The 27,850-nt window shown below is 39.3% G+C and overlaps 1 protein-coding gene across 1 annotated transcript; it reads right to left on the bottom strand.

Moving 5' to 3' along the window:
• Window positions 1–1,990: 1,990 nt before the first annotated feature.
• On the bottom strand, window positions 1,991–27,850 carry LOC149075921 (uncharacterized). Its single transcript, XM_089243434.1, has 7 exons — window positions 27,400–27,850; window positions 23,838–24,059; window positions 18,960–19,436; window positions 17,781–17,890; window positions 17,389–17,651; window positions 9,293–9,410; window positions 1,991–2,324 (listed from the first exon to the last, which is right to left on the bottom strand). The coding sequence occupies exons 1-7, from the start codon at window positions 27,467–27,469 to the stop codon at window positions 2,160–2,162; spliced, it is 1,425 nt and encodes a 474-aa protein (XP_089099560.1). The 5' UTR covers window positions 27,470–27,850; the 3' UTR covers window positions 1,991–2,159.

The raw sequence follows: 27,850 nt of genomic DNA, 5'->3' as shown, positions 1-27,850 counted from the left end.
TTTCTGTGGTCATGTCGCCGTTTCTGTTGTACCCCTGTGTAAGGAAAGTTTTCTGGCAAGGATGAACCGGGTATCGAACTCGTGACACCTCTAAACATCCTTTGGTACCTTTAGGCGAGTATCTTATCGACCTGGGCTACCACGCCCATCTGCAATTGAATTTTGTAAATATTCTGTTTTGAAAGAAAACTAGTAGAAAAATGTTTTACCTTTTGATCAAAATTGGAGCTTGTTATGGCTGAAAAATTGGAAATTTCTACGCCACCTGTTGATTCCAAAAGTTTTCAACTAGTCAAGTAAAGTATCCTTACTTTTCTCTCGTGAATAGCGTAAAAAACACGATCACTCTGCAGTAGAACCTCCCATTACGGACACTCCCGTTAGCAGACATCTCCACCAACGGACACTTTTTTTGAATTGCGTCGATGGGACCCAATGTATTTTACTATCGATTAACGGACACCCCTCACATTAGCGGAGATGTCCGTTATCCAGAGGGTCTACTGTAGAATGTAACTTTGAAAGTGCTTCTGAAAACTGTGCCGTGTGTTTAAAAAAAAAAAAATCCCTTAAAACGTCAATAGGACAACCGCTTTATTATGTTCGCTTTTAAATGAAAAAAATGCCGAAGTGAATGAACTAGATGGATATGTTCCCTTTTGGTAGAAACGACCCACTTTACGTCGCAATATCGACCAAAAGCATTCCCATTTGAATGAGCCCTGCTGCATAATCCAACAGAGCTCATCCCAAAGATTCAGAAACCGTTGAAAAGTGTTGTTCCCTTTTGAAACACTAAGCTCCCCAATTTATTTATTTCACATCTTTATTGAGTCTGAAAGAATATTTTTTATTTATCAATTTTTTTATGAAATTCACTCCGAGATATAAGTCTTAATTTAGTGTGAAGAGTTATTCACAAAAATATCGCATCAGCCAATGTGCGGCGGTCGCCAATAACATGAAGGTCACCAAGATCAAACTGGCAGAAAAGGGAGTCCCTCGAGAGAGCTTCAGAAACACAAAGGCATAGTTATGTTCTCCTCCTAGTTTGTGCATAGCCCCCACAAGGGTGGGGCTGGCTAGCAGGGCTCTAGCCCTGGGGTCCGGGACGATTCTGATCATTTTAAGTTTTTTCACGCTATAACTTAACTATAAAGGGGGGGCCCCGCCAGAGGCTGCAGTCTAGGGGCCCCACTCTAGGATGTGGAGGCCATGAGTTTGTGTATCGTAATAAATTTAATATGTGAAAATAAACTGTTGTCTTAGAAAGGTGTACAAAATGACTTTTTTCCTACACACAACATGCAACAGAAAATGTTTATTCACAGATGCAGTAGAATCTCGATAATATCTTACTTTACCACATACCAACTCCGGTTATATATCGCCATACGGTAATTTCCAACCAGTGGAGTTGGGTGGGAAATGAAGGCTCCATCCACATCGGTGATCGCCCCAGGTTCGGTATGTAAAAAACTTGCTTCTGACGTACAATGCTCGGATTCGAACCCATGAACACTGATGGTAACCTTCATAATCCATGGGTTCGAATCCGGGTTGAATCCTTGCTAATATCCGGCACATATCAGACCAGAATGTGCCGGATTATCGAAATCGCTGGATTACTTGAAGTCCATTGAAAAAAGCCCATTTAAATAACATAAACTTCTGCGCACAGACATTACAGCGACATGTTTTCCTCTTTTATATGGTCGAAGAAACCCCGCCTAAAAAACGCCAGATCACAGGATGGGCCGGTTCAGCGAACTTCCGGGTTATTGAGAGTCTATTGTAATTCATTTGTCTACGATTTTGGGAAATTTTGAAATGTATCCCGACTCTTACGTCATTCGATGCATTACTGAAAAGGAAATAGGCATCGTAGAGATAATTTTATTATCTCAATAATTTTGTTACCTCGTATCAGCGTCAAGTATTTTTTTTTTAAGCGAATTGAATTGTGCATTAATGAAACGTATTATCTACGTATTATTGAATGTTTTTATTCAGAATTTTTTTTTTTTTACATTTTACCGATTATATAGCATGTGATGCGATTTCCGAACACAGTATAACATTTTTCTCCTGTAATACTCGTACTTCTGATGCAAAATAAAAAAATATATATCAGTGACTTTTATTGAATTCATAAAGAATCAGTTCTTGTACTGCTTGGCTAATTTCAAAGACTTCTGCGTTCTGAGTGAGAGCCTATCCACCCGCTGGATTATACAGCAAGCAATTCGGGTCCCTGCGTTACCGGTTCGCAAACTTTCTGGATCGTCGGCGTTGCTTCCGAGATCATCTCGGTTGGCATGAATCTGAAATTAAAAAAAAATTATAATTAAATGTACATAGAAAAAAATAGAATCTTCTAATTTCATATAAAAAAAACTAAACAGATACAAATATCTGTTATTTCGTCACAAAAAAGTACGATTATCTCTATATTCTTGTCGTTTCTATTGAGGAGAACTTCTACGGTCACAATATGTTACCATATTATCGTTTTTCATATTTATTTCAATACTAGGGGGGCTCTGCCCCCCTGCCGCCTTTGGCGGCCAACCCCCCCCCCCCACTTCTCTCCCGGACATATCTTGTTTATTTCGTCCCACTTCATCAGCGTGCTATGGAAAAGGGGAAAGGGACGTGTGAAAGCACCAGCCTACTGAAGAAGCGAATTTTAATGAAAATAATAATAAAGCAACAAAAAACAAATGAGATTCATCAAGTATCCTCAGAAAACTTCCCCATGGGGTGTCCCCAGATTCAATTCGCTGAATTTCAGTGGGGCCCCACACTGGATATATCTTGGGCTACCGATGTGTTGCAAATTTTACAATGTTAAACCACAAAAATCAATGAGATACATTCAGGGGCACCGAATTACAACCTGCCAACATTTCCATGAAACCCTGACCTGCAAGCTTGTCGGACACCCCCCTGTGAGAATTTTTCATTTTTATCAATTTTACAACGAATAAAATCCAGGGCCCCACATCCAGTAGCGGGGACACAATACGCAGATTTTTAGTGGGGCCCCAGACTGGCTTTATCTCGGGCTTCGGCTGTTGCAAATTCTACAACAGAAAAGAATGAGATTCATCCAGGGCCCCCAAAATCAAACCTGTAAACATGGGGCCCCCCGACTTGGAAGCTTGTCGGTCATCCCCCGGTGCGAGTGCCATGAAAAATTTTCATTTGTATTCGTTTTACGAACGAATAAAATCCAGGGCCCCCAAAAAATTACCCGGGACACCAATTCGCATACTTTTGGTGGGGCCCCAGACTGGCTTTATCTCGGGCTTCCGCTGTTGCAAATTCTACAACAGAAAAGAATGAGATTCATCCAGGGCCCCCAAAATGAAACCTGTAAACATGGGGCCCCCGACTTGGAAGCTTGTCGGTCATCCCCCGGAGCGAGTGCCATGAAAAATTTTCATTTGTATTCGTTTTACCAACGAATAAAATCCAGGGCCCCCAACCAATTACCCGGGACACCAATTCGCATACTTTTGGTGGGGCCCCAGACTGGCTTTATCTCGGGCTTCGGCTGTTGCAAATTCTACAACAGAAAAGAATGAGATTCATCCAGGGCCCCCAAAATCAAACCTGTAAACATGGGGCCCCCCGACTTGGAAGCTTGTCGGTCATCCCCCGGTGCGAGTGCCATGAAAAATTTTCATTTGTATTCGTTTTACCAACGAATAAAATCCAGGGCCCCAAAATGAAACCTGTAAACATGGGGCCCCCGACTTGGAAGCTTGTCGGTCATCCCCCGGTGCGAGTGCCATGAAAAATTTTCATTTGTATTCGTTTTACGAACGAATAAAATCCAGGGCCCCCAAAAAATTACCCGGGACACCAATTCGCATACTTTTGGTGGGGCCCCAGACTGGCTTTATCTCGGGCTTCCGCTGTTGCAAATTCTACAACAGAAAAGAATGAGATTCATCCAGGGCCCCCAAAATGAAACCTGTAAACATGGGGCCCCCGACTTGGAAGCTTGTCGGTCATCCCCCGGAGCGAGTGCCATGAAAAATTTTCATTTGTATTCGTTTTACCAACGAATAAAATCCAGGGCCCCCAACCAATTACCCGGGACACCAATTCGCATACTTTTGGTGGGGCCCCAGACTGGCTTTATCTCGGGCTTCGGCTGTTGCAAATTCTACAACAGAAAAGAATGAGATTCATCCAGGGCCCCCAAAATCAAACCTGTAAACATGGGGCCCCCCGACTTGGAAGCTTGTCGGTCATCCCCCGGTGCGAGTGCCATGAAAAATTTTCATTTGTATTCGTTTTACCAACGAATAAAATCCAGGGCCCCAAAATGAAACCTGTAAACATGGGGCCCCCGACTTGGAAGCTTGTCGGTCATCCCCCGGTGCGAGTGCCATGAAAAATTTTCATTTGTATTCGTTTTACGAACGAATAAAATCCAGGGCCCCCAAAAAATTACCCGGGACACCAATTCGCATACTTTTGGTGGGGCCCCAGACTGGCTTTATCTCGGGCTTCCGCTGTTGCAAATTCTACAACAGAAAAGAATGAGATTCATCCAGGGCCCCCAAAATGAAACCTGTAAACATGGGGCCCCCGACTTGGAAGCTTGTCGGTCATCCCCCGGAGCGAGTGCCATGAAAAATTTTCATTTGTATTCGTTTTACCAACGAATAAAATCCAGGGCCCCCAACCAATTACCCGGGACACCAATTCGCATACTTTTGGTGGGGCCCCAGACTGGCTTTATCTCGGGCTTCGGCTGTTGCAAATTCTACAACAGAAAAGAATGAGATTCATCCAGGGCCCCCAAAATCAAACCTGTAAACATGGGGCCCCCCGACTTGGAAGCTTGTCGGTCATCCCCCGGTGCGAGTGCCATGAAAAATTTTCATTTGTATTCGTTTTACCAACGAATAAAATCCAGGGCCCCAAAATGAAACCTGTAAACATGGGGCCCCCGACTTGGAAGCTTGTCGGTCATCCCCCGGTGCGAGTGCCATGAAAAATTTTCATTTGTATTCGTTTTACGAACGAATAAAATCCAGGGCCCCCAAAAAATTACCCGGGACACCAATTCGCATACTTTTGGTGGGGCCCCAGACTGGCTTTATCTCGGGCTTCCGCTGTTGCAAATTCTACAACAGAAAAGAATGAGATTCATCCAGGGCCCCCAAAATGAAACCTGTAAACATGGGGCCCCCGACTTGGAAGCTTGTCGGTCATCCCCCGGTGCGAGTGCTATGAAAAATTTTCATTTGTATTCGTTTTACCAACAAATAAAATCCAGGGCACCCAAAATGAAACCTGTAAACATGGGGCCCCCGACTTGGAAGCTTGTCGGTCATCCCCCGGAGCGAGTGCCATGAAAAATTTTCATTTGTATTCGTTTTACCAACGAATAAAATCCAGGACCCCCCAACCAATTACCCGGGACACCAATTCGCTTACTTTTGGTGGGGCCCCAGACTGGATATATCTTTTGCTTCCGCTATCGAAATTTTTCTACGTTAAAGCAGTAAGAAAACAATGAGATCCATCAAGGGCCCCTGGAAATGAAAACTTTTTACTTATACGTGAAATCTTCCCCGGGTACCCCGACCCTGTGTTGGGAGCACTGCTGTTGTGTGTGTATATTATACATATATATACCTCTCGGCATGGACCTCCCCCCCCCCCTCCACAAAGGAAGGGCTGACAGGGGCCACAACGATTCTTATCACTTTTTGATTTTTCACACTATAAATTAATCACAGAGGGGCCCCTGAAAAGCTGGTTTGGGGGCTCGAAATCTAAATTCCAGCCTAAGGGCTCTGCTGTAGGATGTAGGAGCCTCTTGGTACATGCACATAACATGGTCCCGATGGGTCAAATGGGTCCCGATATGTGAATATCGACCCAATATCGATATATGATATCATATCGATATATGAATGTGAATATCGATATATGAATCGAACCCACTTCCGTAACAGACTTCCGTCACTCGGTTGCTTAGCAACAGGCCCTTTTCGAGTTTGTTTGTGATTTTATATTATAGAATAGATAAAAACTGAATTAGATATAATTTCGAACTTTCTTTAGAGCCTTTTGAATACCTTACCGTGGGGAAAAAAAGTGGAGTTGGCATCTTGAACAGTGTTCGCCAATACGCATGTAGATGCGTGATTCACGCATCGAAATTCAATTTCACTCCTCCAAATTCCGTTGAGGAGTAATGCGGCTTCTTCAAATTTTAATTTTTTAGTAGACATATTTCTCGCTGATTGAAAAAAAATACCCCTCAAAATTTTGGAGAGGAGTGAAATTACTCTTCAAAGTTATATTTTCGGATAACACTGATCTTGACTGACAACACCAATTGTTAACACCTATGTAATGATTTTCGAATTCATTATATTCGAAAATAAGGAAAATTTCTTTTCTATTTAATTGAATTGCTTCCTTTAAATTTATTTATTTTTTATAAGATGTATGGGTGAAGAATCTTTTTAGTACTCTCTACATCTCTAATTTCCTCAGTTTGAGAATTACCTCATCAGCACAGATTTTCTATACGACACTTCATTTTTTGGTGCAATGAAGATATTTTTGACAGGGATTCCCAAACGTTTTTCGTTCGTGTCAACCTTTAACAGGGATAACAATTTTTAATATGGACGATGATGCTGCGTGAGCTCGAGACACTCTGGTGGCACCCTGGATGCACCACGAGACAATTGTTGGGAATCACATAATTGCGAGAAAGTAATTAAAAAGTAAGAATTTTTATAGCTGTTTTATATAAACTTAAATATATTGTTGATAAAAAATTTCTCAAAGATGTATTTTATGCATGGATTTATTCAATTGTGAATTATGGAATTTGTTCTTGGGGGGGGGGGAGCATACGATAGCAACATATATCAATTGAACAACACATACAATAGAATAAGATCCCATAATAAATTCTTCTAATCTGAATAAAATAGAATGCCACACTCAGGCAAAATTATCTGTACAGGATTATAAAATTTACACTAAGACAAATAAAACACTTTTCAAAAAAAGCTACTCCTATACAGCTCCAAAAATAATGAACTATTTTTATGGAATTAAAAATATAACTAACGTTACAAATTCCATAAAAGACATTTTCTGTCAATTGTTTTAAAAACTTAAATTATGCAGATATATTTCAGTGAGTTTCATTTACTGTAAAAAATAAAAAATAAAAAATATATACATTGTGATCTCTCACTATGTACGCCTGAATTAACTCAGATAAGATTAACGAACGCAATGTTCTCAACGCAACTCTACAACACCAAGTTTGTTGCATTGTAACTGCAAGTATGTGCCTCATCGAGACCTGATGGAAGGATTGCAAAATCCCTATAGGTCATAAAGTGTGTGTTCATTTTTCTATTTTTTGTTTATATTGTACTGTGTTTTTGTTTTTCGTATTTATGTCTGATTGTGTGTGTATTTGAAATAAAAAAAAATAAAACATAATAGAAATATTAACAAGTTCAGTATGTCAGCACATTTTCGAAGATACCTTGTGGCACCTCTGACAAATCCCAGGGCATCCCAGTTACCATTAGAGAATCACTGTCAGGTTTACACTACTTTATCTGCACGTACGTATGAGTCCGAGAGATCATTAATTTTATCTTACATAAACTAATTAAAATTTACGTAAAAATTATCTAGTGGAACCTCTCGATAACGGACACCTTTAGGACCGAAAACTTTCTCCGCTAATTGGTGGTAGGTAGAACACGTTGAAGCCAATTGACGCCGTTTTAAAATAAAATGTCCGTTAACGGAAAGTGTCCTATTACGGGGATTGTCCGTTATGAGAGGTTCTACTGTAATAAGTAATTGAAGTCGTCGGAGAGCGAAATATTTTTCTTCGCTAGAAATTTTTTGAACAATTTTTTAAAATACATTTTAAAATTTCTAATAATTTTTTTTAAATATGTTTGAATAAACTTAAGAATTCCCGATAATTTAAAAAAATATTTTTGAATAAAATATTGAAATTTGAATTAAAAAATATTTTCTTGTTAATTTTGTATATTTTGCAAATGAATAAATATTGTGCGTGTGTTGTTATACCATCATATTAACGTTTTTCATAAATAATTAAAGTATTTTACCCGGTGCGCTTATAAAAAAAAGTTGTTTGAATGTCATAAATGCCACGACGTTCGCAGGAAATTTCGTACCTATGGTCGAAAAACACTAGCACTGCTCCCAAAAAATACAGTAGTACATATCAGTTTTTAGTAACTCAATATATTATGCACTCTACCTTTTTCCCCCACTTTTCGCTGTTGCTCTTCATGTACAATGATGCAGAGATACATATTTCAGGTCTTTCATCCTACACATCTCTTCTCATGTTGCTAGTTTTTTTTTTTAGTTTACTCTTTCCCAGAAGAATCGAATGTTTGGAAAGACTCAAATTTCGATTATGATTAATATTTATGTGTTAAAGTTTTTTTTTTGTTTTTGTTTTTGTCTCGCTCAGATTTCAGTTACAAACTTGTTTCAGATGTTAAAGCCAATTCATGTCTTCCTTTTCTTTAGACATCCGACCTCCCTTCGCCACTGAATTCACGACGCAGGTTTAAAACCACTACACCAGTAATAATCATTTCACATCTGCTGTCAATTTTCTTCGCTACCTTTTCCTGAATGCTTCGCATCAGTCAAAGATCCATTATTTAAAAAAAAAATATTTATTGTGCACTCCGTAATTTTCCATATAGGTTACTTTTCTTCGTTATTTCAGTCGAATTATACGTGTCTATTAATTAATAGACATGTCTATTAAATAAATAAATAAACATGTCTAATTATTAAGGGGCCGTTCCAGTATTACGTCATCATCGATGAGGGGGGGGGGTGTTTGGATAATGCTTACGTCATCAACCACCCTTTATGAAAATATGAGTTAGGATTCAGAGGGGCAGTGCTGATGACGAAATTTAGCTGACAAGGGGGCGGGGGGAAGGGGTCAGAGTTTTGCTCACTTTTGCTCACGGGGAGGGGAGGGGGTCAAAAATGGCTAAAAATTTGCTTACGTAATAATTGAACGGCCCCTAATTCACATGTCTTTTGTTGTTGTTGAGTTTAGTATAATGAAGAAAGGGTCATGGTCATCTTGCGACGTAAGCGAGCGTTGTAGGCAGTTAGCAGGTTCACAGTTGAAGTCTAAATTTATTCTTACTGAAACAAAACTAAGTAAACCTAATTAAATTTAAAACTGACTTATAAATAATCTATTACTCACCACTAATGAGCGGCCAATGATGGCATACGGCCCCGTCAGCGAGGCCATCCTGTCACTAAAAACAATGTTTGTGTTTCCGTTGCTGTCGCATTCAATGTTTCCGAGGTCTCCTACGTGCCTGTGCAACAAATAACAAAATTTTTCATTGAATATGAACAAATTGAAAATAAAAAATAACGTGCATGCCAAGCTAATAAAAGCGCTACAATTTGCGAATGCATGCTTATGCATCCATAACTAAAATACTGCATGTGAGGTATTTAGAATCGAGAATGTAACGCCATCATTTATTTCGAAGAATTCTGGCGTTATATCGAATCATATGGCTGAACCCGTATCCATGTAATGTGTATATGTCTCTATATATATGGAAGATTTGCCCATAAAAAATTCCTAGCCTCAAGAGGGGTTGGCACTAAATTAGGGAAGCTTTATCAGAGTTCGACTTTATGTAGTCGGAGTGTTTGAAACGGTGAAAAGCTACCTCATTCAAGCATAGGCGCGCGCAAAGTTATTAGAAATATTGGGAGGGATCAAAAATATTGGGAGAGAGGCCTCAATCCCGATATTTCTATAGGTATTATGAAGATCTTGGTAAATATTGGGGGAGGGGCTCAAACCTATGGGCTGGATGCAAGTTCATCTCTATGGATACTTGTATGCACAGCTATGTAGTTAGTACATCACAGTATAGTTAACCCTCCATGATGCAGAGCGTATATTTGAATACATATAGTAAATACATGGTCAAAAAATCCACTAAACCAGTTTCTCGTTTTTTCTTTTGGTATTCTAGAAAGTACATCTTTTAGTGTCATTTCAGTACAAAATATGACTATATAACTAATCTGCAATACGTTTTTATTTAGAAAGAATTGATTCCCTGCCGGTGTCATTTTTTGAGAACAGCTGAAATTTTTTACGTGTTCGCAGATTTATAAAATCGCGCTAAATTGAGGGAATCGGAAATAAAATTCAAAGTAAAGACTATTCAACTTTGCTAAGCAAGATTTTATCTTTTTATAGGTAGCAGGAAAACCAAGGTGAATGCCAGTCAAGCTCCCCGTTAAAAAAGTCTCGCCATAGAGAGCAACAGGCCTACAACGATACAATTTTGTTCAATCATTACCCTTCACTCATAGCTCGAAAATTGATGGCAGATGGCAAATATAGTGATGATAAAATGTAGAGAGGAGGAAAACAACTCTCGGAAATTTTCCGACATTAAGATTTAAACGTTTCGAAAAGACTTGAAAGCTTAACCCCACAAATATGAAAAAAAAAAAAAGTAGTGCTGAAAAAATTCAGATAAACAATTTTCACAAACTTTAAACTTTAACCCTGAAGGAATTTTCTTAATCTGAATATTATCAGAAAAAAAATGATACAAAGAGTTTCAAACACGGCAAAATATAAAACTTTTTTCTAGCTCATCTCGCAGACAGTTTCATTAGAAATGTAGATGAAGAACTTTATTGGACTCTCAAAAATAAATCATTGAGATTATCTCGAAAGATACGTTCAAGTAACCCTTTAATGCAAATACTATCCTTGACCGAAAAAAAGCTGATAACATTTCCACTATTAAATGTTTATATACAATTCCGAATATTACCCACGGAGAAACCCCTTTTTTATTGTTTCGTGAATGAAAATATGATTAAAATTATTATTATTCTTCAGACAGAAGCGTATCAGACCTCTTTATATTTCTGAAAATAAGAAAATTGAGACTTAACCAAATAATATTTTCTTTTATCAGGATTCGGGGTCATTATTTTTCCACTTTTTTCTTTTATTTAGTTTGCCTTTCAGCAACACCAGAGTATCATCTTACTACGTTATCTTGAATCTTGAAATGGGAGTACGGGGAAACCGGTGAAAGAATAGATAAAGAGTCAGTTTCATAAGAGAAGACGAGAATGTGTGAAAAAAAAATGGCGTCATAGGTGGGCTGACGTAGCCCTGCCAACACCAGCTTTGGACACCTCAAAATATACGAAAGACTAATCGAAAACCAGCAGTGAGAATTATTGTTTTACTGTATTCATCTTTTACTGGCCGAAATCATACTAGGATGTATTTTCAATACGTTTTCTATTTTTCTAATCTTTTTTTTTTTTTTGAAAAATATCAACGAAGAAATTCAGGAAAAAAAATTTATTGTATATTTTCTGTCCATGAATAAACGTACTCATATTGTAGAATTCATGTTGCTCACCGAATAAGGTACTAAGCGAGATGGCAAGGGTGATCCCTAATTGTATATATTCCCCCACACATATTTCCATTTTATATATTTTCATCAAATCCACCGGAGCGAGTGAACTCAACTCAATAAAATTGATACTGGCTTCTAGTCTGCAAGTTATCAAACCCATTTGCTCACCAATAAGGTGTTAAGCGAGATGAATATCTAGGATTTTGTATCCTAGAACGCAATTTTTGTTGCAATTCTGCATCAAATCATCCTGATTTCATCCATTCGTATGTTGAACTTGATGAAGAGGGTGCTATTCTTTTGATGGTGGACACAGGCAGTCATTGGTGTACGCAAGGGGGGGGGCCGAGATTATAGTGTTATTTTGCAGGAAAAAACTTAAAAAACCCCTCCTTATGAAGAAGAAAAATTTGAACCTTCCCCCCCCCCCCACCCCGAGAAAATTCTGTGTACGCCTATACAGGCAGTGCTCGCGACTGGAAAAAGGTTGAAGACCTCTGTTGTAGAGGGATAGTAGGTTTATCGAAAGGCAGCATTATCTTCGCGCGTTACCAAATTGATACTGTTGTTATTTCTTCTAAATCAGTGTTGGTATTACCACCAGAAAATGCCCTTATAAGCATTTATTCGCTGCAAGAACTGTAATTGAGTAGTTGATTAATAAAATTCAGCTTGATGAGTACTTGATAAAGTAGAGATATTTCCTATACAGAGAGCCCCGTGTAGGAAATTAACTGCATCACTCATTTTGGGCACTACATAAAAAGTAGTAATTCCGCTCATTAACACTATCGTTGGCTTTTTCAAGCGCTCCATACTGGATCAGTACTTCTCACAATTTTATCACTCACACTTTCCTTGCCCTAGTCAACGTTTATCTACGGCTCCCCTAAGAATAGTCTAAAAAAGAATATTTTCGAAGCATCAACATCTCCAGCTTATTCCACCACCTCTGACAAATGTTGATAACGCAAGCCTTGAGAATCACTGCACTGGACTATAAGCAATTCCAAACAATATTTGAAAATTCTTTTATTGTAGAGTGATTTTTTTATATCGTTAAATCGAATATCGTTGTAGCGAGGTTTCATTGCAATTAATTGACTAATAATTAAGCTGACCCATACTTCCTTGAGAAAAATACGGGATATTGTCAGCTGTCACCAAAAATTATGCTAAAGCTGAGCGAAGTTGTCAATTATTGCCCATCAATCTTGTCTATACACTTTGAAATTTTAGTCCCGTTTACATGCGCAATATTGTGAATTCTTGCATGCGCTTGACGAATTTTTTTCCACCTCGTAGGGAAAAAGGATTGAGGAAAGAGGGGGAAATATTTTCACACTTTCTTCTATAGCCCCGTTTACATGTACAACATTGCAGTAGCATTGGGAGTTCTTGCATCCGCTTGACGATTTTTTTTCCTTCGTAGTAAAAGAAATGGGGAGCAGTGATTGGTGAAAACTCTTGAAGCGGGTTTGAAACCCGCTTTTTCTATTTCCCATGTAAACTGGCCTTATGAGGATTTTTGCGGTGCCATGATCCTTTGCGACTTTTCCCTATTGCGGAGTGAATGAAACCGAATTTTTCATTTCCCAAGTAAACGGGCTATGATTATTATGACCTCTGCGAAATGATATGTATTTTTTAAATGAAATCCAAAGATGTATGGTATGTCAGTGTCAAGATTAAATACATTTATTAACTATGTAATTTAAATTTATGAGCAATTTTTCAAGTGGTCCAACAAGGTAACTGAACTACTAAAAATGTAGACTTAAATCATTTCGATGTGCCTGAACCCTTTCCCTACTGATATGCGAATATTGCAGTCACGTTTTACAACAGCAATCACAAGCTTCATCTCCTTTTGGCTCTGTCTCATATTTAGTACATCAAATGCTTGTGACCAGAAGACCGAAATAGATAAGCTCAGCATATAAATATAGATAGTACGTAAAAATGTAACGTTTACCTACCTCTCAATAATATTTGCGTTGGAGATAAATAACGCGTTCTCGTATGTCTCTGATAACAAATACTGCAATTGAGAGAGGGAGCGACGATCACCGTGATTTCTTTTTCTCTTTCTTTCCCCGATGATATGAAATGTAACTTATTATGAAATTTTTTTCTTTCCGTCCCTTGATGATAATTCGACGCAAACAACACGCCATGCTTGAAATTTTAATCCAAAAATTGCATCTCCAGATAGGTCATGGTTATGTATACAATATGAAAGTGCTCGAGCTGGTAAACATTCAAAACTGCGCGCTTTCTGTAAGCGTCAATGTAATTAAATACAGTCGGATCCCTTTATAACGAACTCCAAGAGACCAGAGAAATCACTTCGTTATAAAGGAATTCCAGGTTTCAGCATTATTCCTATGTAAGCTTATCTGGGGAATTAGAAAAGTGTTCGTTAAAACGAGATTTTCGCTATAACGGCATTCGTTAAAACGGGATTCGACAATAGTAGGTTTTTCCTGCCATATTTGCGTTATGGTGAGTCCAAACTTTAACTGGCTTCAGAGACGGATTTAGAGTTTTGCCGCATGTGAAATACAAGAATTTTCTCACCCTTCTATTATAGTCCAGTTTTCTTAAGCACTCATTCCTCAAATTTGCCGCCCTAGGCTTTAGCCCGCTTAGCTCCCGCCACTGTAAATAACCTATGTCTCTAACTCATAGGTTTCTAATGTCCCAGTTCACGTGGAACCCTTAATGGATGCGGGACTGTTCCGCGGAACCCAAATATACATGAATATTTCTCCGATGATACAGATATTTCCATCGTAATACCAATGAAACATTTTACAACTTTTGATGCCGTGAAACACCTGAAAAGCTTTTGTCTAACCCTAAGGTTCCGTGGAACATCAGTTGGAGACCAATGCTCTAAGTCACTCTTTCATTCACTCACATGTTTGCGTAATCTTTTAGTCACCTCAATGCTCACACACTAGGTCACTTACGTGCTAGCAAACTTTAGAGGTCACTCTTTTGGCCATTCATAAGCTTGCACACGCTCTAAGTCAGGGGTTTCCAACAAAGAGTTTCTTGCGGAACCCTTGATGATGAAGCTATTTCACTGAACAAATTTTTGAATATTTATCCAAAAAAACAGAGTTTGTCCCTACTGCCCTCCCAACAGCATCATAGCCCAGGGCAAAATGAAAGGGGGCTTGCACCACCTCTCAATCAGGGTCGTACGCAGGATCGACTTTTGGCTTTAGGGAGGGCACAGAAATGGTCTGCCAGAGAAATTTCGAGTTATCATCATTCAAATTTTCTTTTCATATTTTAATTTTTTAACCTAAATATTGAACTCCTTTTTTAGTTTTCGGTTGGCTTGGGGGGGGGGGGACGGTCACACTATCCCCCCATGCGCAGGGGTCTCTGCTCTTAATATGCATATTTATTGTAATAAATCATTGTGCGAGATCCTATCGTGTAACCAATATTCAACTGAGGTCCTCCGCACGACCCCTACAAAGGGGTAGGGCTGATACAGCTCCAACCCGGAGCCAAAGTCCAATTATTCCCATATTTTTGTTTTTCATACTATAACTGCATAATAGAGAGAGCTCGTGAAAAGTCTTACCTGGGAGCCCACAAAAGATCTCAATTTAGAGGGCCCAACTGCAGGATTAGGAGGGGGCATGGGTTTTCGTGCCCTTTGATTGAACTCATAGATAGGACTCAAGAAGTTGGAGCCCTGTCATCCTATTGGAGGCATATTCATGAATCAAGAGCTTTTATAATAACCATCACCAGAGAGAGAGAGCACCCATGCAAGAACTCTGGCATGTGCAAATGCAATGATCATGCAAATGCTTGAAATAATCATGATGCTAATCATTGAATCATAGGGTGTTTATCTGAGTTGTCGGTGTTTTTATACTATAAACTCAATATTAAGGAGACCCCACTGAAGATCTCAGTCTAAGGGGGTCTGGCTCCAGGTTGGGGGGGGGGGCATGGTGAGCACAGAGATGCTCGCGGGGAAAGGAAAAATTCTATATTTTCCTACATATAGAATTCTCCCTCTTATTTGTTTTCTTCATATGAGGGCATGTTGCCTTTTATTTCACCTCACTAAAGTTGTTTCTCTGCGCACAGAATCTCAAAATAGGGAAATTTCTTTCTGCGCAACAATAAATCTCTATGTACGTACACGGAAGCAGTCTCATTCTTAGTCATTCCCTGATTTTGAATGTCTCAATTTTGTAAACTTATTAACAATGAAAAAATGATTCCATTCTTAGTTACTTCTGTCCGTAACCAACAAACGGGTAAAAATAAAATTTGATCCGCCAAAATATGCCTTTTACAAGATAACTATACAGTATAGGATGTATTTATATTGAATAGTGAAAAAAGCGTGAAAAAACAAAAAAATGATGAAAATCATCCCGGGTCCCAGGGCTGGAGCCTTGTCAGCCCACCCCTTGTGGGGTCCACGAAAGGGCCACAGCCATCTGAGTACCCTCGCCCCCCTGCACATATGACACTGACTAGCTTCAAAATTCAAAGGCGATAGAATCAATCGTTCAATGAAAACACGGAAATAACAACCGCTAAATAAAATTCGTTCTGATGGAGTTATATTAAAAAAGGGCGAAAAAATATGTACAGGGTGGATGAAAAAAGTCACCCTGTACATACATTTTAACAAGTAATAAAAAAATCCACCGAATGACCCTTCTACAAGTTCAGTTTGAACTTAAATGCTCATCAGGGCGTAGAGTTTTTCTTGGTTGTTGTTAATAAAGAATTAAAAAATTTCGAAATTATTTTACTAACAGATGGCGCAGTATCACGAAAAACTCGACATAACGCATAAAATGTGACACGCAAAGAGTACGCAATCAATATTCATTAAATACAACTTTCTAATTTGGTTTTTGGGCACGGGGTGTCCACACATAATTCTTCTTTTTTATTTCAATAATTATACAACCCCTTGCAACACGAATGACGTATATAGCTGAAATTACTGACTTCGCACATTTATATTCCGCAAGAATGACTATAATACCTGTCACCGTTTTCTTGCTACCCCATTTCGAAAACCGTCAGTCGATTGTGCGACACTATTATGTACTAACTTAACGAGAGCGTAACCTTTATTTATTGTGTAGGTTTGTTTGATTGATTGCCCTGTAAAATAAACGGGACCCAACAATTTTTCTCAATATTATTCAGTTCTTGGGAAAAGTGATCACCCCCATCGTCCCTCTGATCCTTGCGGTGACAAGCGGTACAATGAATTGTGGTAGATTTTGCGTTACTCAAGTTCACCATGAGGTATCCTACCACATTACAATCCCCGGCCGCGCGCGCACACACAAACACACATCGCAGCAAATACGTCTTTTTGTTTCTTTCAAACCGAGAAAATCTATCACGGGGAGATCGGCTCGCATTTGCGCCTCGACGTTGGGAACTGAAAGAAACTAACTTCATATCCGACCACTATTGCGGCAAGGCTCGAACCCGGGTCCCCGCGATGCGAGCCCGTCACTATGACCACTCCCACCACAGCAGCAAATACGTCGGAAAAATATGATGTTTGCTTTTAGTGAAGTGCTGTTGTGCATTCTCTTAAAAACAACCTCTATCGCCTTTGTTATTGTGATTCAACCACACATTCTGTGGTCAAAAGTGCTTGTTTTTGTCTTTTATCACCTCTTGTCCGGTGGATTTAGAATCACCCTGTAAATTGCTTTGCTTCGCACCGAATTCTGTCTTGACAAATCCACTTAAACGGGTTAATTTTGATTGAGAATCTTGCTGTCTTCTTACAATGTCTGAAAAAATACAATTAACAAACACTCACCCGTATAAAGTGTATAAAAAAAGTGTAAAATACCTTTCAGGTGAGTTCGGGCCTCCATGATTGGTGCTGCTTTTAGGAACGTAGTGGGGTCCAGTGGATTGGCAGCTGTTGCTAAGGTCACCCAGTTCGTGGATGTGGAATCCGTGCTTGTGTGACACCGTGTTCTCCGTGTCTTGTGCCGTGACATCGGGCATACCTCCGTGATGATGATGTTGTTGCTGTTGCTGGTGGTGATCGTGGCCGCCCATCTGGAAACCGGAAAGGCGGACGTGGACGCCAAGATGGCCACCTTGTTTCTATAAAATACGATAAATATATATATATATTTTGTTTTAATGATGATAAAACAAGAATTATTCCCAACAAAAAAAATTATTCGTATCCATCAAAATATTTATAAATATACTTCTTCGTGAATTACTTACATTTTGCCAAAAAGACACTTGGCCTCTGACGTCCTGTTGCAGCTCTGACGCAATAGCTGTATTCGGTTTGACGTCACAAATGGCAAAATTGTATAATTCTGATTCAGATACTATAAAAATAAAAAGATTGATTTTATTAAATTCTCTTAAACCAATTCCGTACTTTCGTATGAAGGTTCACACAAGCAGGGCCGTCTTAAGGCCAAAACACGCTAAACTGATGCGACGTGATAAGCACGTCCCATCAGTGTAGTGTGTTTCCGAATTCAACGCATTGACCCATCAGGGAACAGCCTGGGGACCTCGTGAAAATGAAATCTTGTTCAAATTTTCGAAAGGAAGCGGATTTGTTGGTAAGCGGGTATTTCTAGCCAGTTAAGGGAAAGCCTCAGAAAAATTACTTGGCTCAGAGGCCAACGATGCTCTTAAGACGGCCCTGAGTTCGTCATAAATCAAGAGTGTTTGTTCAACCTTTAAAGGAATGCAGTCCAAGTTTAATGATTTGAAAACGTGTCGCGGGTAAATTAAGTGACCTCTAATTGTGCTGAGAGTCACTTAAGTGATCTGGAAGTGAGCTGCGGGTGGCTCAAGTGCTCCAGAACTGCACCGTAGTGATAAGTATGCTGCGGGCACTTAAGCATTTTAGAACTGTGCCGCAGGTCACTCAAGTGATCTGGGAAGCTTACTTAAGTGATTTTAAAATGTGATGAAGCCCACTTGAATAAACTGGAACTGCTGTGGGTCACTCAAGTGATCTGAAAACATGTCGCTGGCACCTTAATCAAGGAATTTTGAACAGCACCGTGATACTTAAGTGATCTGGAATATTCTGCAGGTTATTCTATATATATATATATATATATATATATGTTCTATAAATATGTCGCGAGCCACTTAAGTGTTCTGGAACTGTGCCACGGGTTACTAAAGTGATCTACAAATGTGCCGCGAGAGATTTGAATGATCTGGGAATATGCCACGGGCCACTCAAGTTATGTGGAACTGCACCGCTGGTCACTTAAGTAATCTGGGAATGTGCCACTTAGTTAATTTTTACAAAATTAGGTCTGATGTTGGGGGCACATCAGATGACTCCGAGGTCCACATGTGGCCTGCGGGCCACGTGTTGATCATGTATGCCATAAATTATGCAAGTAAGAATGAAAATATGGAACTTACTCCTGGGAATGTAAGTCATGTTGCGAGCCGTTCTGCTGAATGAACGGCCGTGTCCGTGATAGTTGTCCAAGATGTTCAAAGGGTCCATGCCGTGATGATGGTGATGGTGGTCGTGACGAGTGGCGTTAGTGGCGACGACGACTTTCTCGGCCACTTCCTCCTGTTGATGCATTTGCTGGTGCTCTTTGCTGTCGTGTTTTTCATTCGACTCCTCGTGATGATGGTGGTGTTCATCGCTGGATTCGTGATGGTGGTGATGGTCATCACTCGAATCGTGATGATGGTGATCGTCATCTTTGTTCTGTCCGTGATGCCCGTCGTCGTGACTATGCGAACCGGCAGTTGGTTCTTCGTGATGGTGATGATGGCTGTCTTCTTGATGGTGGTCGTCGTGATGGTGGTGATCGTCACTATGCTCGTGACTGCTGCCATGGTTATGGCTGTGGTCCTCCATGTGACCGTGAGATTCTTCTCCACCTGTGTGCGTGTAAGAAACGAGAATTAGTCCCAGCCAAAAAAAGCCCCAACTAATTACGACCCAATTCTACTGCAATTCATTAAAATAGTCGAAGATTTATATGGTCCAGGGATGCAAACCTTTTAATAATTACGGGTCACTCAAAAGTTTTTGTCTCGGGTACCTTAAGTGATTTGGCAGCACGCTCGTGGGTGCAACTAACAAACAGCTGAGAATTTGAATGTCATAATAAAAATTTTAAGCAACAGTCATTTTCCGTTGAACCATTGGACTTTCCAAAAATCGAACATAAGGGGCGGCTCTATGAGGCCTCACGTCTCGTGCGTGCAGCTGCATGGGCACCACTACTACTACTAAACTACACATGTACTTCGTCAATATTCCTCTGTGGAACTTACAGCGAATGAGTTCACGTTTGAACCGTGAAACAATCTAAATACAGTGTGTATGTGTTGTGAACCTAACGTGAAGTTTGTTTTTGGTGTGATGCTTGTTACAGTGCTGCCATCTGCCTGCCGAACTACGAGTGAAGTGTAATAATTGAATATTTGTATTTGCTGTATTCTCGTTGCTGTCTGTGATGAGACTTTTTAAGTGGGACATTGGCTCGCATTTGCGCTTCGAAGTTGAGAACCACAGAAAGCCAACTTCAGCCGACCACCACTGTGGCATTCGAACCTGGGACCTCGCGATGCGAGTCCTATGGCACCTCGGCCACCACACGGGGCATCAATATAAGAGTGGTGCGAAATCAGAGGTAAGAAAGAAAAATAATTGCAGAACATTTTAGAAAAAAATGTTGCGTCTACAAAATAAAAACTATGGTGTCTTATATATATTGGATGGAATATGTGCAGAGAAAACAAATTTTTTCATGCATACGGCATTGCGAATGTCAGTAGTTCTCAACTTCTTTTGACTCGCGGAGCCCTTTTTATTACATAGTTTCTATGGTGGAGCCTGATAGGCACCTTTTTTTTAAAAAGATTTATTTATCATATTTACTGATTTTTTTCCAGTAAATGGCTGCAGAGTCCCTGGGAAGTGCACACGGAACCCCAAGGGCTCCACGGAGAACCGTTGGCGTATACAAATCTGTGAGTTTTCGGGATAATTTTACTGGTGCGGCTTATAAGCCAGAGGAGCGCGCCGGAAAGACGTTTCGCACGGGTGAGAATTTTCTCCTGAGCCGTCCCTTTCTAACATTATTGATCTACTGTATAGTTACCAATTTTAATTAATATTCATATCAGAGCTAGCTATCCACGGATCGTATCGGACGGCTCAAAGGACCCCACATTTCCTTCGCAGACCACGATTTGAGCATATATGGTAGAGCTTGGAGATGACCAAAACTTGAGACTTTTTTTGATGAAAATTAAGTAATGTATATATACAGTTTACACAGGCGTAAGCAGAATTTTCTCGGAGGGAGGGAGGTTACATTTTTCCCTGCAAAATAACACTATAACACTAACATTAGAACCCCAACCCCCCCCCCCCCCCTTGCATACGCCAACGACAGTTTAACAAGGTTATGACGACATCGAACATTCCGCGAGATTTTGTCGTTATAACCAAGGTTGACGCTTTCAAGATCATTTAGGTAAAAAAACTATAATGAGATGCAATCAAATATTATATGTGAGATATTTATTTCATTCGTAATAGGGTGACCAAATTTTTTATTTAAAAAAGATGCGGGAAATTGGGATCGTAAATACGGAATGGTGCGAATTCGGCGAAATTGCGTACAGTAAATATACAGTGGCATAAGATCTATTTCACGGGGGGAGGGGGGGGGAAGCTAAACATGACAAATATGAAAAAAGAAATTCACAAATTATGCAAATTATCTCTATTTCCCTGATTTTAGTAAAACGTTTGAAAAACGGGAAAGTTTTAAGAAAATTCGGTCAAAATGGGGCAATGCAGAAATTCTCAGTATACGGGTCATACCGATGATCAAGTTGAACCACCAAAACATTTAATAACCCCTTTTTTTTATTGTTAGGTATGAATAGGACAAGAGACAAACATTCTCTCTCTCTCTACGGGAGGCAAAGCGTGGAAAATTGTCGTTATATCCAAGGCCGTTGAGTTTTATCGACGCTATGAGCAATGAACTCATAACAATTATTCTTTACGGGAATCTGTAGGGACAGCCAATTATTGGCGTTACAGCCGAGGTGTCATTACAACCGAGGTCGTAATAATCAAGTTTGACTGCATTTAAAATCTGTTTGATCTCCATAAAAATTTAATAGAATGTGGTTGTCGCGTACTACAAAAATCAAAATGTTTATGGACAATCTAAATACAGTGCACGCCGCTTGATCTGATCACATCGGGACTCAGGGTTTCGGATAACAATAACTGATTGACAACTATACCCAAAAAAAACCACAGTTGTAAGTTCGATGATCATACTGATTAATGTGTGTGTATTACGAATTGCAATACTTCTTATAGTGTGTGTGTTAGTTGAAAGAAACTGGCCATGAGCTGAAGGGGAAGGGACTTTTTTTAAACCTTGAACATGCCTTTACTATAGGAAAGCCATTGCAAAAGCAGCTTCATGCGGACATGGATCACAGCTGCTATTACGGCCCAATTAGGACATTGTGAACCACAGTGCGGAATATTCTGTCGATAAGACAACCTTACCCCTCCTACATAGTCAGACAAATTAACAACGATATCTCACAGGGAAAAAATTTAAGTCATTTTGATCCTTTTTGTCGCACCACGGTCATTTTGAGCACACGAGGGGTAATTAGACCGGGACTTACAATTTATTGCCGATTCCGAACGGCACAAGCTTGTTTTTTATACTCATCGAGAGGTTAGTGCGCTAACCTCTCGATGGGGGCTCCCTGCGGTATCAATTTTTTCTGCGGTCATGTCGCCGTTTCTGTTGTACCCCTGTGTCAGGAAAGTTTTCTGACAAGGACGAACCGGGTATCGAACTCGCGACACCTCTAAACATCCTTTAGTACTTTAGGCGAGTATCTTATCGACCTGGGCCACCGCGCGCCCGAAAAACAACGAGTCTAGCCCAATCTTTGCTCCAAAATATGCAAAAAGAAAAACTGAAAAAAAATTGATAACACAAACCGATGTCTTGATAACTACAAACGAATTTTTACCCCGTCATGATACAGCCCTTTCCGTACATAGTGAAAATGTTACTAATACCCGAATGATAACATTATCTGCGATTCTAATAAGTGGTGTCAACTGTAACATAAAATAAAATTAGCCATCCAACGCTCCTTCGGAAGGCCCTCTGTGGATAGAAACCCGAAACTTATCCTCGCGTAAATACCGAAACTAATTCAGTAATTATCCAAACTAATAAATATGTGTGCTGCCATCTATCAGGCAAAATATATTGCATATATCGAACACAAAAGAAAAGTAATTTGCTTCTATATATCGAACAACTATTATTTGAGCTTTTTTTATCTCATCTCGGCAAATAGTCTTTTTATCGTGAAAATGTCTTATTGATCAGTATATTTTTAAAAAACTATATTTTTATATCAATTGAATTTATTTCAATTAGACCGATTCTTCTGTATGCTGCGCTTGTCTGGTTGTTCTCGAAGAAAATGAATATCATCGCTCTGAGGAGATACACCGGACTACCTTGGTACGTTAGAAACGTTAATATCAGACGTGATTCCGGAGTGGCTGATGTAACGTCATATGCAAAGAACTTATTTGATAAATTGAACGATTCTGAATTTCCACACCTTGCGGAGATTTCATCATACGACAGTAGACACAAAGCACGATTAAAAAGACCAAAAAATTTTCTACACATGCCTCGACCTGTGTTGCCAGGTCTATGAAGATTTGAAAACTTTTGAAAGAAAAAAAAAAAAAAACCCTTGGGTCTCAGGTGAACCTACGTCTTCACTCACCCACCTTATTAGAATCTAACTATCGTTGCAAAGCGCACTACTGCACAGGAATTGGCAGAGTCATGATGAAGGGGGTTTGATGGATTATAACTATCCATTGGAACCCCGTTTTACCAATTACGGTTTTCAGTAACAATTATCTGTTTTGGATAAAAAATTTTCGGGTATACACTGATTTGCAGTGTGATCATGTATCTTGTTTCTTTCAAGAAAAACAAAACCCTGGGTATTATAGGTGAAGTATTTTCACCCATCTTATTGTATATTGAAAGTCATAGCAAAGCGCATTACTGCAACAGGAATTGGCAGAGTCTTGATGGAGGGGGTTTGACGGGTTATCATTACCCTTTAGGACTCCGTATCACCAATTACGGTTTTCTGAAACAATTTTGGAATAGACATTCGATTAAACGTTACTATTAATGATCATACTGTATGTTGTTAGAAGTAGATGAAATATCGTGTCCTTACCAGAACCGTGATGATGATGGTCGCCGCTGCCGCCGCCACTAGAGTGGTGCGTCAGATCATGTAAAACGGTAGCCATCTCAATCTGGTGCTGCTTAAGATGGAGGAGATGATCCGACATGGCATTTCTAAGCTCATATATGTAATTCCACAGGTCGGTGATATTCTTCTGCAGAACTTTGATGTCTGTCGACAAGTCAGACGGACCTAAATCAATTTCTTGCTCTGCAAATAAACAAAAAAACTATCAGTCGGGTACTTGGATAAAGGTAGAGGGGCTATAAATATTTTGCCACCCTTCTCCTATGCAAATCTAATTACAGTATCTTGGCCCATTCCTCAAATTTTCTACCCCTCTGAATTTGTCGACCTTTGCTATAGACCCCCCCCCCTTAGGTATTTCCCGGTCTCTAAGTCATTCATTAGTCGCTCAAATGCTTTCACATTCTCTTTTAGTCACTTTTTTTTTGTTCTCTCACTCTCTGGGTCATGCTTTTAACACTCTCAGACCCGACCATCCATTTTTTTCGGAATTTTCAAGATGTTTTTGCATTTTTGGTGCTAAAAAATACATTGGAGAGAGAGAAACATGAATATCAGCAAACCTTTATTATTATTATTTTTCCAAATTTTCAATTATTATTATTATTATTATATTTTTTTTTTGTAAAGAAATAATTCACTTCTGTTCTTTTAGCCAAGATGATACAGGGTATGTTCATATTCACGTGCAGTTCCCCCCCCCCCCCAGAGTTTTATTGCTAAATTAATCACACTTTTCCCCCCGGAGGGAAAATTCCCCTCCTCCTGGAAGCCATCTTACACACTCCCCGAAAGTTCAACTTTAAGTGCTTGCCCTCGGATGAAATCCTTCCCCCCCCCCCCAAGTTAATATTCACCGTATTTCTAACTAAAAATTTACACAATCCTTTAACTCCTTCAGGTAAATTTTTTTTTCTCTTTGTTCAAAAATCAACCACCACATTTTTGCATGAAACATGTCACATTTTTGCTGAAAGGGTTATTCATTCACATGTTTGCACACTCTTAGTCAATCTTTTGTTACTAAAGCGGTGCCTCACTCTCTAGGTCGCTCTTTTGATAGCGTATATTCTTGCATAACCTCTAGGTCACTCTTTTGCCCCTTTCACTAACCTGAGCCCTGTTATGGTGTCAGTCACACGCTTACAGCGCGTTTCAGTCACCCCCCCCCTCCCATATGCATTATAATGGTGGGGGGAAATCACTAAACAGGAGGGTTCGGTCCAATTGGATTACAATGAAGTTTCACGATGATATAAGGAAAGAGATAAAGGAAACAGAGGATAGCTGGAATAATTTTCTTCCACTGGTTTGGACGAGATATTTCGTCCGTGATCGTAAAGGGGTTAATCCATAACTTTTCACCCTATCGTGTATTTAAACATCTATTAATTGAGTTCGTCTCACTAGGAGAATAATTCAAAATTGATAATTGTAATTCTCTCTGAATCCTTTCCGCAAGTCTTTCTTAAGTATGGCAAACAAATTATAATAGCAAATTGACCATAAATATCATTACAGCTATTTCAAACTGGAAGGAACTTACGCAATGGAAACTTTATAACCCAGGGGTTATGAATGTCCTGGTTTATATATATGTACACTATCCAAACTTCCACTGAATATTTTACTAAAAATTGGCTGTACCTGACCAAAATACTATAACAGAGCTATAAAAATGTGTAATACTTAAAAGTGAATGAAACAAATCAGATAAAGAATGAAGTTACAGTTGCCCCCTATAGGTGGAGATAGACTTGGAAGTCTGGGGGGATGCACGATGATGATGATGTCAATTCATATATACGCATATACATTAGATCTGTAGACTCCACCTTTGACGCTGCCCCCCCCCCCGTATCTCCGCCCATGTTGCAGCCGATTTAAAGAATCGGATTCAATCGATATTTTCGCTCGCTGAGTAGTGATCTAGATCAGTGGTTGTCAACCTTGAGCCATATGACCTTCTTGTAGCCCTGGGACATTTTTGGGGGGGGGGGCGGGGGTCGCCTCAGGTGAAAATCAACTAGGAGAGAAGCCATGGCAGGTGATTGAAGGAGAACTACGGAATCCTCTGGAGAAAAAAATGCATTTAAGTGAAACACGCCGGAAAAAGTTTCGACTACTTTTAGAATCCGGTAGAACTGGCTACCCGTATATCACCCATAAATAAGAAGGAGGGTGATGGGATATCTAGTCTCTGAGGTGTCCAGAAATCCATCTTGTTTATGAAATGTTTGTACACTATAAATTTACTCAGATATCAATTTATTAAGTGGAAGATGGAGGAGTCTCTGGTTCACACAAAGGGGAAAAAGAAAAATACATGGTACAAAAGGTACGACTTGAGAAGAAAAGATTATGAAACACTGATCTACATAATCACGAATAAGTCGTCGGTCGAAGTACAACGGCCAAGGGGCTAACTCTGAAGAATCCTGTCTTCGAGAAATGAGAAAGAATTATTTTTTGTTGAGCTTTTTATAACCTACGCTGCGGGAAGGGGGGACGGACGGACTTGGGGTCTGGTTGCCCCCCCCCCTCTTCCGAAATGTGAGAAAATTACCGAAAAAGAAAGGAAAAAGATGGGCCAAAAATCTATTGTTCTATCACTTTGGTTCCCCTCTCTCCCCCCCCCCCCGAACGAAATTTCTGGCCACGGGACCTGCTACGCTATATTCTGTGTGAAAAGACCAGCATTATGAATAGGACCGAAATATTTTTGGACACATTGATGAAAGGATTAATAATGAATTGCTAACAAGCTTGATATTGACGCAAAAATAGACACGTTTTTCCGCATGTACTAGTTCAAATAGACAAGAGGGACTTTGAAAAAATTCGTTAAATCGAGGTTATACGGTATATTGAAGCTTCTTAGCTGTTCTTATTCTTAATCATTTGAAAGTACACTAAACCTTAAAATACTTTGCTTTGAAGATCAAAAACGTAATTTATCTGTCACAATGTACAAAAGTACATAATAACTGTAGTAATATATGAAGGGATACGTAATTTTCGTATGGATGCGAAATTTGCCATTTTTGACAATTTATATGCGAAAACTTTTATTTTTATACAAATTTTCCGTGACATATTGATAATTTATAGTTTTGAAAGCGAAAATAGGTAGTAATTTTGCTGCACACTTGGATTCTAGAACTTTCAACTAAGTACTTTACAGTGCACTCTAGTACTTGGCCAAGTAACTAAATAATGAAATAATAAATAATTGTGTTGTTGGTTTAGTTCGTTTTTAGGAATGCATACAAAATTTTTCATTTGAAGAATATTTTTGCCAGTAAATGCAAAGTTTTTAACTTGAAAATTTTTTTATTTTTGCGAATAAATGAAAAATTTCTGATTTGGAAATATTTTTTTTGCGAAATTTACGTATCTCTAGTGATATGATTTTCTCATTAGAGAAACAAGCCCTAAATACATAATAATACAATTCTAAAAATAGGATTAACAGTAATTAATAAAATTCAGAGAAATGATATCTCCTTTCTTTTTTTTTTACCTTGAAGAGCTCTGACATTGATCAAAGTCGCAAGGACAATCAGAGAAGTGATGCACAGCGCACGAACCATTTTGGTGTAGTAAATGTAACCAACGGAGGCCAGCTCTGAGGAGTGCTACTATGCCTTTTTCCTCTTTCTTTCCTCGGAGGTCAGTGAGGTCAGCCATTTATAAGATTTGGTCGGACCTTGAGACTTTCTGGAAATGATTTCATCTCGTTCTTCTCCTTTCCAAACAACTCCTCCCTCTTTCGCCACTGGACATTGTGCTGGTTGGTACTTTGAACTTATTCGCATTTGAACAGAGGGATTATGGGGGAGTAAAAGCAAAAAAAAGAGTGAGAGTTGAACGTACAAGAGAAAGGAATGAGCTCGAATTTAAATATATCAAAATGAAACCATGTGCTGCGTGCAAAATGCAAATGTGGCCCATAATCGTTTATGCAGTATCGT

This window comes from Pholcus phalangioides, unplaced genomic scaffold, assembly GCF_987345545.1.
Source record: "Pholcus phalangioides strain wild (caught in Gottingen) unplaced genomic scaffold, Ppha-v1.0 ptg000015l_1, whole genome shotgun sequence".
In the NCBI taxonomy this organism is placed as follows: Eukaryota; Metazoa; Arthropoda; class Arachnida; order Araneae; family Pholcidae; genus Pholcus; species Pholcus phalangioides.
Note: the sequence above shows the minus strand (reverse complement) of the source record. Positions and strands in the feature narration are given on the sequence as shown.